Below are 17,179 nucleotides of genomic sequence, written 5' to 3'. Positions count from 1 at the left end.
TTGAAGAGTTAAGGGGCTGTAAAATCTGGAGATTCTCAATTTTTCAGTTATTTTTTTATTCTGCTCCATAGCTCTTTCTGTGCTGATTTGCTTCCTGCCTCCTTCCAGCTTAGCCTCTGGATTTATTTATAAGATTTACTTCTTCATTCTCTTAACAGCCATCATTGCAATTCAGGAATAAACCCTATTGTTGATTCCTCCCCAGTGGGGTAGAATTGGATAGGTATCAGGTATGTCAGTTTTGATGCCCCTGGGCCATTCTCATGGACAGAGACTACAGACCCCAAGAATCATAGAATGTCAGGGTGGAAGGGGACTTAGAGAACATCTAGTCAAACCCCATGCTTGGTTCAGGAGCCTGCTGTTACAGCAGAGTCTTGGTCAATTATATGGACCTGGTTTGAGACCGAATTCTACTTTGAACTGCTCCAAAATTGGATGTTTACTGAAACCAGGTGCATATTCCCCCACGTGCTGATGGAGCCAATGTTACTGCACTGAAACACAACCATTTAGAAAGAATCATTAATCCGGGCTAATTCCCCTGCAAAAGCTCTTAGTTACTGTGGTATCTCTGATGCCTTCCTGAAATCGTCCAAAGCCTTCACTCTCTAGATTTAGTTATTTTATTTATTTACCGCATTTCTTCACCGCCCGTCTTGACAAACGGACTCCTTGCAAACGTGGCTTTCGTAGGAAACGGGAGCAAAGTTGAGTAGGTTTCTCGCCTTTTTTCTACAACTGCATTCGTAACGTGACCTGGAATATTTTCCTCCCAGTGTTTCAGTAGTTTTCCCCTGACTGTTTTATGCTTCCCTCTCCTTCCATCCAAAATCTGCAATTGGAACGTAGCCCACCTTGCAGAAACATTGCTGTGGGAGAGAAAGCCCCCCCCCCCGAAAATGCTGCTCTGCTTTGGCCTGGGCATGCGGTGCATGGCGTGTTGCATTTTTTCTGGGGCCTCTGAGCCAGATCCCACCAGAGTGAGCAGATGGCCTTGCTGGGCCCCGGATGGTCCATCCTGAAGAACGAAGCAGCCGATCCTTGATTTCTCCGCCCTGCAGGAGATGTGGCCATTTAAAGGCAATATATCTTTTCTGCACTCCTGTCTGCATTATGGATTAACACTGGCCTGCTTATGTACACGTACTTGAATGTGTATTAGGGATGTGCCAAATGCTCCATTCCCAGGAACTGCGTTTTCCTTCTGGATAGCCCGTGTTGGGGTCACCCCATGTCCAGGACACCACAAACTACTTCCTCTTCCAGATTATTTACTTCCAGGAAAACAGCTGGAGTGCCCCCCAAACAGCTGGATCTCATGCTCTGGGGTTCCCTGGAATGGTGCGTTTTGCTCACCCCTTAGGAAATACGGTCCGTTTGACCATCTTGAGTGAGAATTTTAGTCCTGCTACATCTGAGGGCCATCTGGTCGGGAAAGCACATGTTCTATTTGGTTTCATGAAAATCTCCAATTGCAACATGTGCTATGTACTTAGAGGTGACAAACCAGGATTGGACTGTGTTTCTTCCCTCTCATCCTGGTCTACTTTACAGGGTAGTCCTCAACTTGTGACCACAATTGGGACTGGAACTTCGGTTGCTAAGTGAGGTGGTTGTTAAGTGAGTCACCCAATCTTATGACCTTTTTTGCCACAGTTGTTAAGTGAATCACCACAGTCATTTAGCAAATCTGGCTTCCCTCATTGACTTAGCTTGTCGGAAGCTGGTTGGGAAGATTGCAAATGGCGATCATGTGACCCCCAAATGCTGCAACCATTGTAAGTGTGAGCTAGTTGCCAAGCACCTGAATTTTGATCATGTGACCGCAGGGATGCTGCAATGGTTGTAAATACAAGGACTGGTCGTAAGTCACTTTCTCCAGTGCAGTTGTAACTTTGAACGGTCGCTAAACAAATGGTCATAAGTCGAGGACTTCCTGTAGTGCTGGGATCAGAACCACAAAGAGCAAATTCCAATTTCGGTAGCCCTGTTTCCGTCCCTAATTCAGGGTTTCCAGATGTGACCCTGGGAATTCCTAAAATGCTTTGGAATGCAAGTGCAGATGTAGGTTAGCAATTTGCCCGTGCAGAGATGAGATTGCTGATCATGGTGGCGGTTTATTTAGAGAGATGAGATTGCCAACTCTTCTAAAAGTCCTTGGGCTGAAAAAAGGCTGAATCATTTGTGCTGGATGGATGCAAAGCTGCATGGATTTGATTGAATCATCCCCCCACAATTTGATTCCAGGCCACAAATCACATTAAACATCTTTGAATTGAATGGGGCTTAGTTTGGTGATCCAATGGATTCTTGCCCTCTTGAAAATCCTACTTTCTAAGTAGATTTGAATGGCCAGTTTGTATCACAGATGCAATTTATTTTTGCAAAACTTGAGCGTGGCCTTTTCTCCCCCAGCGGGATAGATTCTGTTATACCCCAGACTTAATGATTATAAGCCCCCACCCCAATCCACATGGACCATCATTTCTGTCACTTGGAAATTATTATCTATCTAGGGCTGTATCTTGGGGTTATATTTCTGGAAAGAGCCTCTGATTCTGGCTGCCCCCACTTCCCCATCTGAAAAAAACACCTAGGAGGACTTTCAAACCGATTCCCAAAGAGAGGACACGGAATAACAGAGGCGGAATCGAGGCACTTGCTCTGTCTGCATGCTCCCACCATGTCCCGTAAAGCCCAGCTGGGAAACCTTTATCCCTCCAGATGTAGCAGGACTGCAATTCCCCACAGACTCACCCTAATTTCACCTCCTAGGGCAGGACCATATTTCCTAATCCAAATGCCTGGGGGGCGGGTTGAGGAGGGAATCGGAAATCACCATCCGGGGAAGTGTCGCCATCTGCTGCTCTGGCTGGGGGACGGGCCGGCTGCATCCCCAAAGGCCCCCCTGACGCGGGTCCATCCGAGGCGGCCTCGTTGTGTGGAATGATGGTTTGGTGTCCTCTGATGCTGACCTGCTTTTCGTTTGTCCCGTGGTTCCCCACAGCTTTGGAGTGACGAGGTGGAAAAAGTAAGTACTGCCAATATTCCGGCATTCCTCTCTCTCTCTCTCTTAATCCCAAAATGTCCATCTTGTCGTTTCCTGGAGGGGAAGGAAGTCAACCCCGGGGTTGCATTCCCACAACACGGTGAATCTGGTGGCTGCATTAACCCCCTTTCCAGATTGGCGTAATCCTGAGTTCACGCCACGCCCTGAACAGCAAAAACTGAAGCAGGTTAACCTAACCTGCGTTCCCTGGTTGTGCGAATACAGCTTTTAGATCTCAGCTGGGACAACAGGCTATGTGAACCCAGCCAAAGTTTAGGTTTGGCAAACCAGAGAGAGAGAGACGTTCAGATAATAAATGTCAACTAAAGATATGAACAGCTGAATCAGCCCCAGCTGAGCCCACTCCATCACCAAGCACAAGCAGAGTACCCTCTCTCCAACAATTCCTGGGTCAGGTAGACAGACCCCCGTCCCATCCCCTTTTGAAGTCCTTTCTTGTAGCGGGGAGTCCCATAGTTTAGTGTGTCGTGTTCTTTCTCCTCCTCTGTTGCCCATCAGTGTCATTAAATAATCTCAGGGATTGAGAAGGAAAAGAGTTTAATCTATTTCTCCACGCTATGATGTCATTCTCTCTGCCCTAAAGTCAGCTGGGACAGTCCTAACATCCTTTCACTTTCCCCACTGGGGAGTCTCTGCCATTCCCCACTTCCTCACTAGAGCTGGCGACCAAGTGCCAAATATTTTCAGCCACGCTGTACGGACCAGCCCATGATCCTTAGACCTGGCTGGCTGGGGATTATGGGAAGCCCAGCATGGCCAGAGGGGGCCAGGTGCAAAATCATCCTTAAGCTTGCTAATTCCTAGTGAAATCCAGATAGTTTCTTGATCCTGCAATAGAGGGGATCCTTCAAGGAGTCTTTGGGATGGAAATTCAGTCTCCGGCTCCTGCTGATGAAGAAAAATCCAATTTTTCATTTTTTCCTCCCTGCCGTTTCTGGGTTCCTTCATGTCCACCCTCTCCTGGGAACAGCCAAGTGCTCCCAAATCTGCAGGGTGTGTCCCCCCCTCCAACCCCTGCAGGTCTGTCTTTGCAGTATGTTTCTGGGGCTTGTCCTTCAAAAAGAACCGGAGCAGTCGGGGATGGAAGAAACACAGTAAAAATTAGACCAAATCCTGTTTTTTTTTTCAAAAAGGCAAAGAAAACAGTAACATCAACCCTTTCAGAAGGAACCAATTCAGTGGTCAGTGTTTCTCAACCTTGGCAGCTTGCTGGCTGGGGAATTCTGGGAGTTGAAGTCCACACATCTTCAAGCTGCCAAGGTTGAGAAACATTGCCAGTGGTAGTGCCCGACAGAAATCCATAGAGGGCTTCAGCGAAAAGATGCCCTCCAGATGTTGGAAGCTGCACAGCTTCCTTGGATTACTGCAGGGGACAGACAATGGGGCACCCTATCCCCAAGGGGTCCTGTATCTCTCCCCAAGCTGTTGTTCACCTGCTTCGCTGTTTGCCCTCGTTGCCAAATGCACAGGTGTGGTTGTGAGTTTCCATATGGTGCGTCAAGGACTGGCATGACAGCCATCCAGAGCATCGTCTTCTGCGGCTCATCGCTCATGTCCACCCACCTCCATTCCAAGTGCCCTGACTTGCTTGCAGAAAGTGCTGGGGGTGGGCAGTGACCTCAGTCCCCCCCACACATACCTTTTAGCTTAGAGGCCCCATCGCCCCCACTTGGAAAGTAAAAGTTTTGGGGGACTCTCAAACCTGAATCTCAAACGCTTTCTGGGGCTTTGCACAGGGAAGACACACGCCTTATGGCAAAGGGAGGTGTTCAAAATGCAAAAAGCGTAGGCTGCAGAATAGATCTATTTATTTATCAAATTTGCTTATATTGCTGTAAGCTGCCCAGAGTCACTCGCTGAGATGGGCGGCTATAGAAATCAAATAAATAAATTTTATATGGCCGCCCAGCTCACAAGCGACTCCGGGCAGCGTACGGCAAAAGATAGAAAACAATACAGATGTCAGAAACAGTCATATTAAAAACTTTTTAAAAGCATAAGACACACGAGATAGATCAGCGAGGGAGCCACCTCAAGATCTCACCGGTCCCCTGAGCCCCCCCAGGCTTAATCTTGAGGGACTTCCGGAAAATAAGATTTTTAGTTCCCCCCTTTTGGGAGTAAAGGCATAAAACAAGAATCAGAAGTTTTGATGTATGAAAGAAGCATTGGAAGGGGGGGGAAGGTCAGATCCAAATCTTAGCCCACCTTTTAACGTTGGAAGTTTTCACAGTTTAGACTGTAAAGTCACACTTTGCCTTTGGCGGCATTGAATATCTGAGGTGGATGGGGTTCTGGTGATCATCCAGCCCAACCTGTTAGGTTTTGGAATGCACTAAATCTAAGAGGTGGCTATCTGGCCCCTGTTGGGGGGCCCCACCTCCGTTCTAGAGTCACTCTTCCACTATTTTATGGTTTTTACTGTCGAGGTAGAGGGGTAATTTTTCTCACCAGAGAACAAACAAGCATAAGATCATCTCTTCCTTGGGGTGGGAGATATTGACAGAACAAGCTGTTTTCTTGCACTCTCCGCCTTGAAGGGAGGTCCCCACCCAGATTCAGGTAATACCAAAATACCAAGGCTGGAGCAAAGTTTGAAAATCAAGAGTACTAACAGGCTGATGGTTCAAAATAATAAAAATAGAGGTTTGGTTCTGCATCCACGCCGTTGCCCATATTTTAAAAGATGAAGGATCAACGAGCCAACTGGGGGAGGAGCAGCTCCATTTACAATAACCACTTTTAAAATATATAGATGGTTGTTCTGAGCTCGTGATGGCTTGGGTGGTGTGTTCCAATCCAGCCAAAGTTCATAGCCAGAAATAATTAAAAAATTCATTGCAGTAAAAAAAAACAATTGATGACGTTTGGTTAATAAAATGCAGAAAGCAGGCTGAAATGCATCACCAGGGCAGGAGAGGGGAGAGTTGCTTGGCCAGCTATATAAATTTGATAAATAAATGTACAATAGCACCATGTTTTCCTCCTCCCACCTTTTGCTCCTACGCCTTTGTTCCGACGATGCTCCATCCCTTTGTTTTGCAGGCCGAACATGAGCTTCGACTGGCCCAGACGGAATTTGACCGGCAGTCAGAAGTGACTCGCCTTCTCTTGGAAGGCATTAGTAGCACGCATGTGAGTTTTTTTGGGGGGGGGCTTCGTTCAAGGAAGGAGAGGAGCATGGAGCAGACCCTAACCCTGACCCTTCCCAATTTGAAAAGGCCCCCTTTCCTTTGAATAGAGTAGAAGCCAGGGAGGCTGCAGAACAATAGGGAAAAGTCTGTCTGCCCCTTGTCTCTTGGTCCCTTCTCTGCAGCCTCCTTGGCTGCCCCGACTTCCCATCTGAAACAAGCTCCTGGAAGGACCTCCCTCCTGAGGTCTTCCCTTGGGGTTGAATGGAAGGGTGGGCATCAGGGAGGCTGCAGATGGCTGGAGAGAGGATTGTCTGTTCCCTGTCTCTCTTTCTGCAGCCTCCCTGGCTGCTCATCCTTCCCCATCGGAAAGCCCTCTGGGAGGACCTCTCTCCTGAGGTCTTTCCTTTGAATTGAGGGGAAGCCAGGGAGGCTGCAGAAGAATGGAGAAAGGATAGTCTGTTCCTCATATCGCTGTCCCTCGGCAGCCTCCCTGGCTGCCCCCATTTTCCCATCTGAAACAGCCCCTGAAAGGACCTGCCCCCAGCGTCTCCCTTGAGGTTGAGCGGGAGGGTGGGAAGCCAGGGAAGCTGAAGAACAACAGAGAGAGGATGATGCAATGAAAAATAGGGCACTCCTTGGCCACTGGGTCACTAAAGAGCCCAAACACAACACCCTACCTGCAAAATTCCATTGCAATTCTCTTGCATTGGATTGAAAGAGAACTGGCTGAAGAAAGGCAGCGGGAGAGGTTCTGTGCTAGCACTGTCCTAGACCCTCAATCTGTATCAGTGCCATCTTGTGAAAACGTTGAGGACCCCAAGGGCTGTGCTTGGAATCGGCTGTGAATTTCCGGTCTTCAGCAGGAGCCGGTAATCTTCCCTGGCCAAGGTGCTGGATCTTCCTTCTCTTTTTTAGGTCAACCACCTCCGATGTCTCCATGAGTTTGCCGAAGCTCAGACCACATACTTTGCCCAGTGCTACCAGTACATGTTGGACCTCCAGAAGCAGCTGAGCAGGTAGCTGGAGAATCCATGCGATGCTTCCGTTTTGCCCCTTTCAAGCAAAATGCACATCTTAAATCTCGTTCTTGGCTTGGTGACCCAGTGGTTGGATTGCCCTGTCACACTGAGCTAGGATGTCTGACACAGCACAGCGTGTGAACCCAGCCTGGAGTGAGGGGCGGTTTATAAACCATGATCTGAGACTTTGCATGCATTGTCAGATGAGGGGTTGATCAACAGCCCAGGAGAAAAAATTTGGATCTGTTTGCAGGCTTTCCAAGGATTAGGTCCTTAAATCCTCGCCTTCGAAAGCTCAGTGTTTTTGTGCAGATCAGGATGCACCGGGGGTGGAGATAATCAGGGGCCCATAAATGGGGTGATGAGGGGCGGATGTACCCCACTTTGGTGATCCCTGCCCCTCACTGATTCAGCACTTTGAAAATTTGGCCAAACTTACAAGCTTTGGAGGGTACTCGGAACCGTTCTTGGTCTTCCTATTTAAGGATTAGCTCAGGAAATTGGGGGGCGGATTGGTTTTTCATTTCTTGTCTTCTCTCTCTCCCCGGCTTCCAGCTCCAGAGGAGAAATGTGAGTAAAAAAATCTGAATGCAGTATCCAAAACCATTTGGGGGTTATAATCGTAACAAGCAAGTTTGTATCGTATCATGCCAAAGTTGGGGTCTTCTTTAACCTAACAGTATAATTCTATTACGATTTGCTGAATTTATCAAATTGGTTAGATCAGGTGGAGATTGTCGTCATTTCGGTATCTCACCTCGTCATTTGAGCTACGTTATTGTGTAATAGGCCAATTTAAAGATTGGCTTATTTTAGTACTGGCGTAAAATTGCAAATGGGTAGAACAGTTTTGAATTTTTTAAACTCACTGTACAATGTTCGTGGAGCTTTTCCAGTGATTTCCTTTTTTCTTTGTACTTGCAAAATCAATAAATTAGGGGGGGAAAGTGGAAAGTAATAGCAAGGTGAAATTCCTTCCAGAGTAAAAAGCTTGCGTTTTTCCCCCCTGCTCTGTTTGTGGTTTCGCCTAAACGTTTTAAAATTTTAAAGTCACTTTTAAGAAGTTTTTTTAATCTCGGAAGGTGGGTGGCTCCCTTCTGCTAGATATGTGCAAAACCATCCAGATTTGAAACATTTCCAGCTCAGATCAGGCAGTTCCAAATTGACCAGACACAGTCCAACGTTGTTGCATAGATATTTCCAGCTCGCGTCACTTGGGAGAACCCTGTTAGGAATTGTTGGGGTAGCTCTTTTGAACTCATTTTCAGTTTTGTTTGCAAAACCCTTTGCACACCCCTTCTGGGCACCCATTGTCAGGTGGTTTAATCTGGATCCCTGCGTTGGACGGGCTGGACTCCATGGCAACTTGCGGCTCTGTTTCGTTTCACATGACACCATCACAAACTAGCTGACCATGTTCCAGAATCTTTGGTTCTGGATGGGGTGGCACTGCCCCATTCGGAACCAGTGCGGAACCTGGGGGTCCTCCTGGACGCGTGACTCCTGCTCGAAGAGCAGGTGGCAGTCGTGGCCAGGAGGGCCTTTGCACATCTTTGGGTGGTGCGCCAGCTACGCCCATTCCTGGACCGAGATGCCCTCAGAACAGTCACTCATGCCCTTGTCATCTCCCATATAGACTACTGTAATGCGCTCTACATGGGGCTACCCTTGAAAAGTATTCGGAAGCTTCAGCTGGTCCAGAATGCGGCTGCACGGACAGTTATTGGTGCTGTTAAATCGGCACATGTGAACACTGTTACGCAAGCTGCATTGGTTGCCAGTCTGCTTCCTGGTTCAACTCAAGGTGTTGGCTATCACCTTTAAAGCCCTGCATGGCATGGGACCAGGCTACCTGAGGGACCATCTCACCCCCATAACATCGACCTGTCCCACCCGGTCAGGCAGGGAGGGCATGCTATGGACCCCATCAGCAAAGGAATTTCATCTAGCGGGGTCCAGGAGGCAGGCCTTCTCTGCAGTGGTGCCCGCCCTTTGGAATATCTTGCCCCCGGAGTTGAGATGGGTTTCCTTGCTCCCAGCCTTCCAGAAGAAATTGAAGACCTGGTTCTGCTGCCTTGTGTGGGATGGGGAGGGTAACAGCTCCACCCGGAGGTGGCTGGTGCCATAGCACCCCTTATTAATTTTATCACATCTTGGATTTTATATGTATTATTTATGTTTTTAGACTGTAATTTATCTTTTTATGTTTTTATTATTATTTTAATTGTAAACCGCCCAGAGTCCTCTTTTGGGGGAGATGGGTGGTGATACAAATTTAAATAAATAAATAATGTTCTGCAAACTCGACCAACATAGCTAGCTTATGGTTCAGGGTGTCGTGCAAACCCAGACAGGTGGATTGAGCCAGCTGTGGCTAAACATCTCATGCAAGGACAGCTCTTGATTCTGGAGCTCGTTCCAAACCTGGTTAGATATAAGCAGCCTGTCCAGATGGGCGGCCTTCTGAATGTGGCTATGTTGGCTGGGGATTATGGGGGTTGAAAGCCGAGCCTGGGGAGCACTGGGTTAGGGAAAGCAGCTGTATTAGAAGGGCTGGAGAATTTTGGAACCCCGTTCTTCCCCATGAAAAAAAAGTAAAATTTGGAAGAGTTGAAGTGACCTTGCCAGACTGGTGAGCACCATCTCCAAATTCACTCCTGGATCTGGATTTTCCTTTTTTGGACCCTGAAGTTCCTTTTGAGTCCTTTAACAGGATGACAGGCTGGCCTATGAAGGGTGGCTGCTCATCTGACTCTGGGCTGCATTTGCCAGACGAGGAAACCTGTTTAATGGAAGGCTCAGCAGCAGCATTCGCTCAGCTTGCTTGCTAAGTCTGGATGGTTTTGACCTGGTGGTGCGGACCCAGCAGCTGGCTTAGTGGACGATTCTGTGCATCTTCAGAAAAGAGCCACGTTCTGTGACTTAAGTTAAGCGGGTTGCACGAAACTAGCCTAAATGCCGGCCGGCAACTTCTGTTCTTCTTTTTTCCTGTCCTGTCCAGGCTGCCGGGGACGTTTGTGGGCAACGCAGAGTCGACGTCACCCCCGCCGAATGCAGCCTCCCCAACGACCATGGCTGCTGCCACAGGCCCGGTGGTGCCCACCCTCCCGGTGGTGCCCACAATTGCTGGGGCGCCCAGCCCAGCTCCCGTGGTTGAAGCTTTGAACCCCAGCGAGGTGAAGCCCCCCACCAGTGGGACCCGAAAAGCCCGGGTGCTCTATGACTATGAAGCAGCAGACAGCAATGAGCTCTCCCTCCTGTCTGATGAGGTGGGCATCAGCGCCATCTCATCTCCCTTCCTCAGCCCAGTAGCTGGTGGAACGCATGGTGTGCGGACAGCCCTGCAAGATCCGTGGCTCGGAGCCCCGTTATGGCTTACTTAACGCTCTGATGCGAGTCTGGCTATCTTAATCGTCATGTGGCTCATTTGCCCTTGGCTTCCCGCGCTTCCCATTGTGGCTTATAGACCAAGATTCGTGGTTTGGTGCAGAAGCTGTTAGCACTGAGTGTTTCAGTTGCTGAACTTTGGCGGTAAAATTGGATTTTTGGCAGGAAATCTTTTTTTTTTCTGTGTGGTTGGGCTAGAAAGGGGGGCCTTAAGCCTCAACGAGGGAGTTACGTTACCCTTCAAATACTTCTCCCATTCAGAACCCTACCCTCTCTCCAAAATCGATGAAACCATTTCTCTGTGTGGGGAACTGCAAAAAAAGGGAAAAAAAGTTTGGTTTCTTCATTACAGGCAGTCCTCGACTTACGACCACAGTTGGGACCGGAACTTCCACGACTAAGCAATACAGTTAAGCAAGTCGTGCCCGATTTTATGACCTTTTTTGCTGCAGTCATTAAGTGAACCACCGCAGTTGTTAAGTGAATCCGGCTTCCCCCATTGACTTTGCTTGCCAGAAGCCCCCTGGGAAGGTTGCAAATGGTGATCACGTGACCCTGGGATGCTGCAACTACCATAAATACATACCAGTTGCCACATGCCCGAATTTTGATAGTGTGACCGCGGGGGACACCGCAGTGGTTGTGTGTGGACCAATCGTACATCACTTTTTCCAGCACTGTCATAACTTTGAACAGTTGTTAAATGAATGGTCGTAAGTCAAGGACTGCCTGTAAAGCCATGCCTTAGGACACCCCATGACCCCCTTTCCGTCTCTTTCTTTCAGATGATCACTGTGTACAGTCTCCCAGGGATGGATCCTGACTGGCTGATTGGAGAGAGGGGGAATAAAAAGGGCAAGGTTCCCGTCACCTACTTAGAACTGCTGAGTTAAGCGTGCCTGGCAAGGACCCTTCAAGCAAATCAGACACCCCCTTCCTTTTTTCTTTTTTTTTTTTGTAAAGGCTGAAACTAATTCATTCTGAGATCACTTGCTGGCACTATTTATTATTATTATTATTATTATTATTATTATTATTATTATTATTACCACTACTACTACTATTTTGGGCTCCTGGGATGTGTGGATTAAGGCCCCAAAGGTGCGGTGGTGAATCGGTTCTGTTCTCCAAGGTTTCCGAGACTCTCCTCAATTTTGTCCCAGTCGGCTTTGAGCATTGTGGGGAGCTGCTGGGAAGACACCACCAGCCCCTGTGGTGAATGGCGGAGTGGGGGGTCATGAGGACTAGCCTTTTTAAGAGTCCGTCCGTCTGTCCTTCCTTCCACTTCCAACCAAGTGGACTTTACAGAATTCAGCTGACCTAAGGGTGGCTTTTCCTTCCCTTTCCTTTCACACTTTTCCCTCAGCCCATCTTTTCCTTTCTCTGAGCCTCACTTCGATCAGTTTCAGACATTCCAGGGGGGTTGTGTGTGTGGGGAGAGAAACGGGCTTCTCTCCGACTGCAGGCCAAGCCCCCTTCGCCCATCTCGGTACATTCCCAAACTCCCAGCCAGTAGGAGAAGAAAGCTTTCGCGTCAGAGGCAGCCGCCTAGCACCCCTTTGAGGACGCATCCCCTGCCCAGCGAATCTATCTGAGAGAAACTCCAAAAGAAAGTGGGAATCGGATTTGCAGGAACAGAGACAGGATCGGCGACCTTAAAGCCCCGTTGCTCAGGGCGGCCGAGGTTTCTTTAATGGTGAAGCTTTGATTGCCTGGCCCTGCACCAGTCCCACCTTCGTGTTTCTTCTGTGCTGCCTACACCCGTGCGCACACATCCCATCTGCAGATTGAGGAGCCCGGACTTGTCGAGTATATTCCGGCCCCTTAGCTCAGACCTCGGGGCGCTGCTGCTCCTGAACTCGAAGCCATATGTAGACCCTGTGTACCTAGGACAGAGCATGGAGCAGATTTAAGCCAGCCGCCCCCTCGCGTAGGTAGGGCTGCGTGGTTAAATGCTTGACCGGCTTCACTCTTCGTGCTTTACGCTGATGTAAGGTTGCGGAACGCTCCCGTGTATTTTTACTGACTTGCAAACAACTCCTCGCTTGCCGATCTGTCTTGGTCTGTCCTCCCAGTGGGCTTCATTCCCCCCCACCCCATGAGTTTATTCTTAGAAAAGCCGTATGAGGCTAGGTGACTTTGCCCACTTGGAGATCTATTCCAGACTGGGAAGAGAAGCTCAAAAGTTATTTCTGAATTTCGTGAGGTTCTCAAGGAAGCTTCCCTAGAGGAACGAGCCGAACGTAGAGAAGGTCCAGGAGTGGGATGCTGCCGACTCTATTGTGTAGGTGTTTGGCATGTAGAAGACCCCTACCCTTGCGGGTGTGACCTTTGGGCGAAAGACACCGTTCTTGTCGGTTGTTGAAAAACGCTTCCGAGCAATCAGGTTCCGCCCACAGCAGAGGAACGAATATCAAAGGTTGGTTTGGTGAGCGGAAATCATGAATCCTGGAAATGAAGGTTGAATCGCAGGCTGACCATCTCCGCAGGAAGGTTCCCCAGCCTGAAACAGACATCATCTTAGCATCCTTTTCTTTCAAGAGTAAGTTGTAGATGTTCTTCCTGTGTGCTCGGCTTAAAGCTTGTGCACGGTTCCCCCCGATTTGAATGGTTTCCTCCCAAGCAGGAGGCGTCTTTGCCTCGTCTGGTGTTCGTCGCATAACCCTGGGCCGAGTCGGGAACATGTCTGCCCACCCAGGGTCACGGACCCTGGAAATAGGTGGAACCTTGCCAGGAGGACAGAGCAAGTGACCAGCGCCCATTTCTCGGCAGATGCCGCCCATCCTCCCTTGCAGCTCTTTGTATTCTGTGCAGGTTCTGCTTTTTCTTTGCCGAGTTCCTTTTAAAAATGGGATTTTGAAGCAGGCAAAGAGCTCAAATGTATGAGATGTTCAACACTCTTGTTACTGCTACCTTTGATTAATAAAAACTTACAGCTGCCACTTTATGCTTCCTTGTTTCTTCCAAAGAGTCAAATGGATTGGGGTGTCTATGGCTCATCTGCTAAAGCTTACTTTTTCCAGGCTGGGCAGAAGCCAGGACTTGCCCAAACACTTAGGGGAAAAAACGGAACAAGGATGAAGGAACGATTGTTTTAAGGCTGGACGCCGCAAGCTTCCTTTGCTGGCAAACCGTGGGCATAAAAACAGCATGTGATGTTTTATTAGCTTGTGTACTGAGCGCTGGGGGGGGAATGGTGCGTTTGGCTTAATTTAATAGAACCACTTTTAAAAGGCAGGCTCACAGCTAGCCTCTGCAGGGTTTGTTCACCTCACTAGCTGATTATATTGTTATTTCTGTTGCGCAGCAGCACAGGCAAAAGAAGAGAGCAACCCTTCCTCACAAGGGGTTTTGATGCTTCCAGATTTTCACACATTAAAGGTTGGGGGCTGGAAACCATTCCTCACACATGGGACACTCTGACATGTTAGTAAAAGGGCACAAAATCAAAAAGGACTAGTTTTAGATTGGCGAGGACTGGACAGAAAAGCCAGAAGTCTGGTTCTATAGGATAAGCGGGGCAAGACTCATGTGCGCCCCCCCCTTAGCACCTCCTTTGCCACTGCTGAGCTTTGAAACCGCTTCCTGCCTCGCCCAATCTCACCACCACCACGTATGTACACACACACACGCACACAAGGAAACCATCACGGCCTGCCCTCCCCCTGCCCAACCACTCTATTTCTATCTCTACCCAAAACCAAACAGGCTTGTTTCATTCCGTGCATGTATCAAAACACAGTTGCAGAAAGATTTACACGTTGGGATGTGACATTAAACTGCAAACGGGCCACTGCAGAGAGCCGTTGGTTCGCTGCACGATGCGTAGACGCCGAAGTCCCAAAGAACCCTCCTGAGTTCTCCCAACTGTTTTATGCACAGCTGTTTTTCCAAAGGGTTGATTTGAAAGCAGAAACCGAACCAGGGCACTCACAAAATTCAAGAGGGTTCCAGTCCCAGTGTTGCTTAGAAACATGTTTAATCGGTATAAATAGGAAACAGGTAGTACAAAAAGTGAGACTCGAGCAATGGAATCCTGACTTTTTAATCTTGTCTGGAAAGAGGACGCTGCCTTTAAAAAAAAAACTCACCTGCCCTTGGAGCAGCGGGGACGGGTCCATTTGGCGCCACGGAAGGCAGGTGAGATGGGTCTCGGCGCCTATTTGGCAAAGCTCCGCCACAAAACTGTCCTTGTAGTATGAGGTTAATGCCCAATAATTTTTTGGGGGGGGGAGGGGGGATATTCAAGCTCCCTCCATCTCTTTCCATCCGAGGCTGTACATAAGCTATAAAAATAAGGGACAGGCTCATTCAGGCCAAGCCAGATTTACTCGTAACACACAAAACAAGGAACGGTTTGGCGATCTTCCTGTATCCCGTAGAGAGAGGGAGGGAGAGCCCTTTGCTGGCAGAGAGCAGGAAACGTCGTCTTGATGCTGGAGGTTAAGAATCTTGCAGAGGGGAACTCGGGTGGAAATCTGTAGCCGGGTGGGTGGGATCTATCTCTGCACGTGTCTGACAAAGGTCTGAACCAGCTGGAAGAGAGGCTCCTGCCCTTCGGGCCCAAGCTTGGACGAAGATTTCCCCTGCGGAGTGGGGAGGACGACCCCGGCAGGGGAAGAAGGGCCGCCGCGGCGGAAATAGCGCGAGAGGCTGGACAGGAGGGTGCTCTGAAAAGAGAACACGGGGTCACGTTACTCTGTTCTCCGCACTGCGCCGAAGGGGGCTGTTTGTGGGAAGGCAGAAACCCCGCACTGCCTCCTGCTGGGGGGCGCGTTCTAGTTCTAATCCAAGTGCCCCCGTTCCCACCTCGGCCACACGCCCCTCGCATGCAGCCCAGACAAAAGCGGCTGCTGGCCAGGGATGATGGGAGGGGCCCGTACCAGCTCTGAGCTCAGTTCCTGCTTCATGCGCTGCTTATCTCGGGGGTGCACTGCCGGGTCCTTCAAACACCGGACCGCTTGAGAGAGGAGCAAGTAGAAGCAGTTTTCCATTGTAAACATCAGGAGAGGCCTGGAGGCAAAGGAGAGGTCTGCTCAGCGCCCGAGAAGCGCTCGCAGAAGCGCTGGCCAGGCAGAAGAGCAGGCTGCTTGACCGAAGCAGTCTTCTGTTTACGATCTAGTTTTTCCACCGTGTGAAAACAGAAGCAGCAGCTCCCTCTCCGAGCAATGCAAATACTCCTGGCCAGACCGCTCTCCAGCGCCAGCATGACCAGGACAGGGCTGAGAAGCCAGACCAACCGGAGGAGCTGCTTGCAAGCTCAGAGGGAAAGTCTACCGAAAGAGCAAGCCGCTTCTCCAGCTCCTTGTCCAAAGGCAGCCAAAACACTGAGGTACCTACTTGAGCGTCTTGTTCTCTTCCTGCTGGGGAGACAACCCTGCAGCCAGAGCGAACGGGTCCTTCTTCTTATCCAACTTTGGGAAGAAGGAAAAGCAGCGTTAGAACCGAAGACCAAGGCAGGTCCACAAGCCCAGGCAGGGCGGATGTAGCCGGTGACCCTAAACAAGCCCAATGCGCAAAACAGAACGTTGCTTTCAACTTCTGTAGCCGCTCAGAGTCACTTGTTGAGATGGGTGGCTACAGAAATTAAATAAATAAATTTCTAAGGTGGTTCTAAACCGGCCTGTCAAGTCAGGCGAAGGGTCTCCAGCAGCCTCCTCCGTGATCTGAGGAGGCAGCCGGAGACCCTCTGCCTGACTTGACAGGCCGGTCAAGAGCAGCTGGAATCCCAGGGCCGCCGAACTGCTGCAGACGGGGGGTGAGGGTGGGTGGGATGACTGAGGCGGGGGAAATATTCTGGCAAGGTGATTAATGCTTATTATTCTGACCTGGACGCTCCCTTCCACAGGAACTTCCCAACTAGCCTCGTGATTAGGAAAGAGACAGCCCAGCCAGAGCTGGAGAAGAGGGAAGGGGGGATGCAGAACGTCACTGCCCTGAGCAAGTTAATGGTGCACGCGCCAAGCTAGCAAAACAACATCCTGCACATGCACACGCAAATATAATTGCTCAGTTTGCAGAGTTTATCCTAGCTCTATTTTTCTGGACTCAGGGTTCATCCTCATCCTTCCGGGAAGCAGCCTTCAAGGCAGTTCAGGAGTTCCTCGTTAGAAAACAATCAGCACCAACAGATGCAATTAAACCGCATCTCCAAACTAGCAGCCCGGCCTGGGCAAAGAGGATGGCCCAGCCTCCGCACTCGGCACAAGCTCCTGGGAAGTCTTACCTCCCCCAACATGTTCAGGGCCACGTTGACGGTGGCCAGGAGGGTCCCAAAGGAGGGAGCCACCTCAGAGTCGAAGGCAGGAGTCGTAAAGCTCAGCACGAAAAGGACGTTGTACTCCGCCAGGTCCAGGGACTGCAACGGACAGCAGAATCAAAATGTGCACAAAGCAAAACCATCACTGGGGAAAGGGCTTAAGGAAGAATCTCAGCAAACGTGTCAGAGGAAGGTACCACCGTGTAAATTACACCTGGGCCTGAAGCCCAGGAAAAAGACGACCCGGGCACTAAGACCCAGGAGCAAAGTCCCGGCTCCCGCCGTTTCAGCAAAAAAGATGTAGTAG

At 49.6% G+C, this 17,179-nt stretch overlaps 2 protein-coding genes across 4 annotated transcripts in view; one reads left to right on the top strand and one right to left on the bottom strand.

Annotated features, from left to right (window-relative positions):
- Positions 1-11,615, top strand: part of SH3GLB2 (SH3 domain containing GRB2 like, endophilin B2) — a 45,848-nt gene extending 34,233 nt beyond the window's left edge. For 2 of the 3 annotated variants that reach the window (XM_063316080.1, XM_063316079.1), the window contains 5 exons: positions 3,011-3,034; positions 6,119-6,208; positions 7,123-7,223; positions 10,228-10,495; positions 11,399-11,615. In XM_063316080.1, coding sequence (XP_063172150.1) covers positions 3,011-3,034; positions 6,119-6,208; positions 7,123-7,223; positions 10,228-10,495; positions 11,399-11,506 — 591 coding nt within the window. In that variant the 3' untranslated portion in view covers positions 11,507-11,615. The remainder of the gene's footprint in view (positions 1-3,010; positions 3,035-6,118; positions 6,209-7,122; positions 7,224-10,227; positions 10,496-11,398) is intronic. The other variant, XM_063316081.1, reaches the window with a different exon arrangement.
- Positions 11,616-14,575: 2,960 nt separating this feature from the next.
- The window catches only part of NUP188 (nucleoporin 188), a 42,489-nt gene continuing 39,885 nt past the window's right edge, over positions 14,576-17,179 (bottom strand). The window contains exons 41-44 of the mRNA XM_063316418.1: positions 16,840-16,971; positions 15,954-16,027; positions 15,497-15,626; positions 14,576-15,283 (exon numbers count right to left, since the gene is read on the bottom strand). Coding sequence (XP_063172488.1) covers positions 15,113-15,283; positions 15,497-15,626; positions 15,954-16,027; positions 16,840-16,971 — 507 coding nt within the window. The 3' untranslated portion in view covers positions 14,576-15,112. The remainder of the gene's footprint in view (positions 15,284-15,496; positions 15,627-15,953; positions 16,028-16,839; positions 16,972-17,179) is intronic.

Source organism: Candoia aspera, chromosome 16 (assembly GCF_035149785.1).
Source record: "Candoia aspera isolate rCanAsp1 chromosome 16, rCanAsp1.hap2, whole genome shotgun sequence".
NCBI classification, from domain to species: domain Eukaryota; kingdom Metazoa; phylum Chordata; class Lepidosauria; order Squamata; family Boidae; genus Candoia; species Candoia aspera.
Note: the sequence above shows the minus strand (reverse complement) of the source record. Positions and strands in the feature narration are given on the sequence as shown.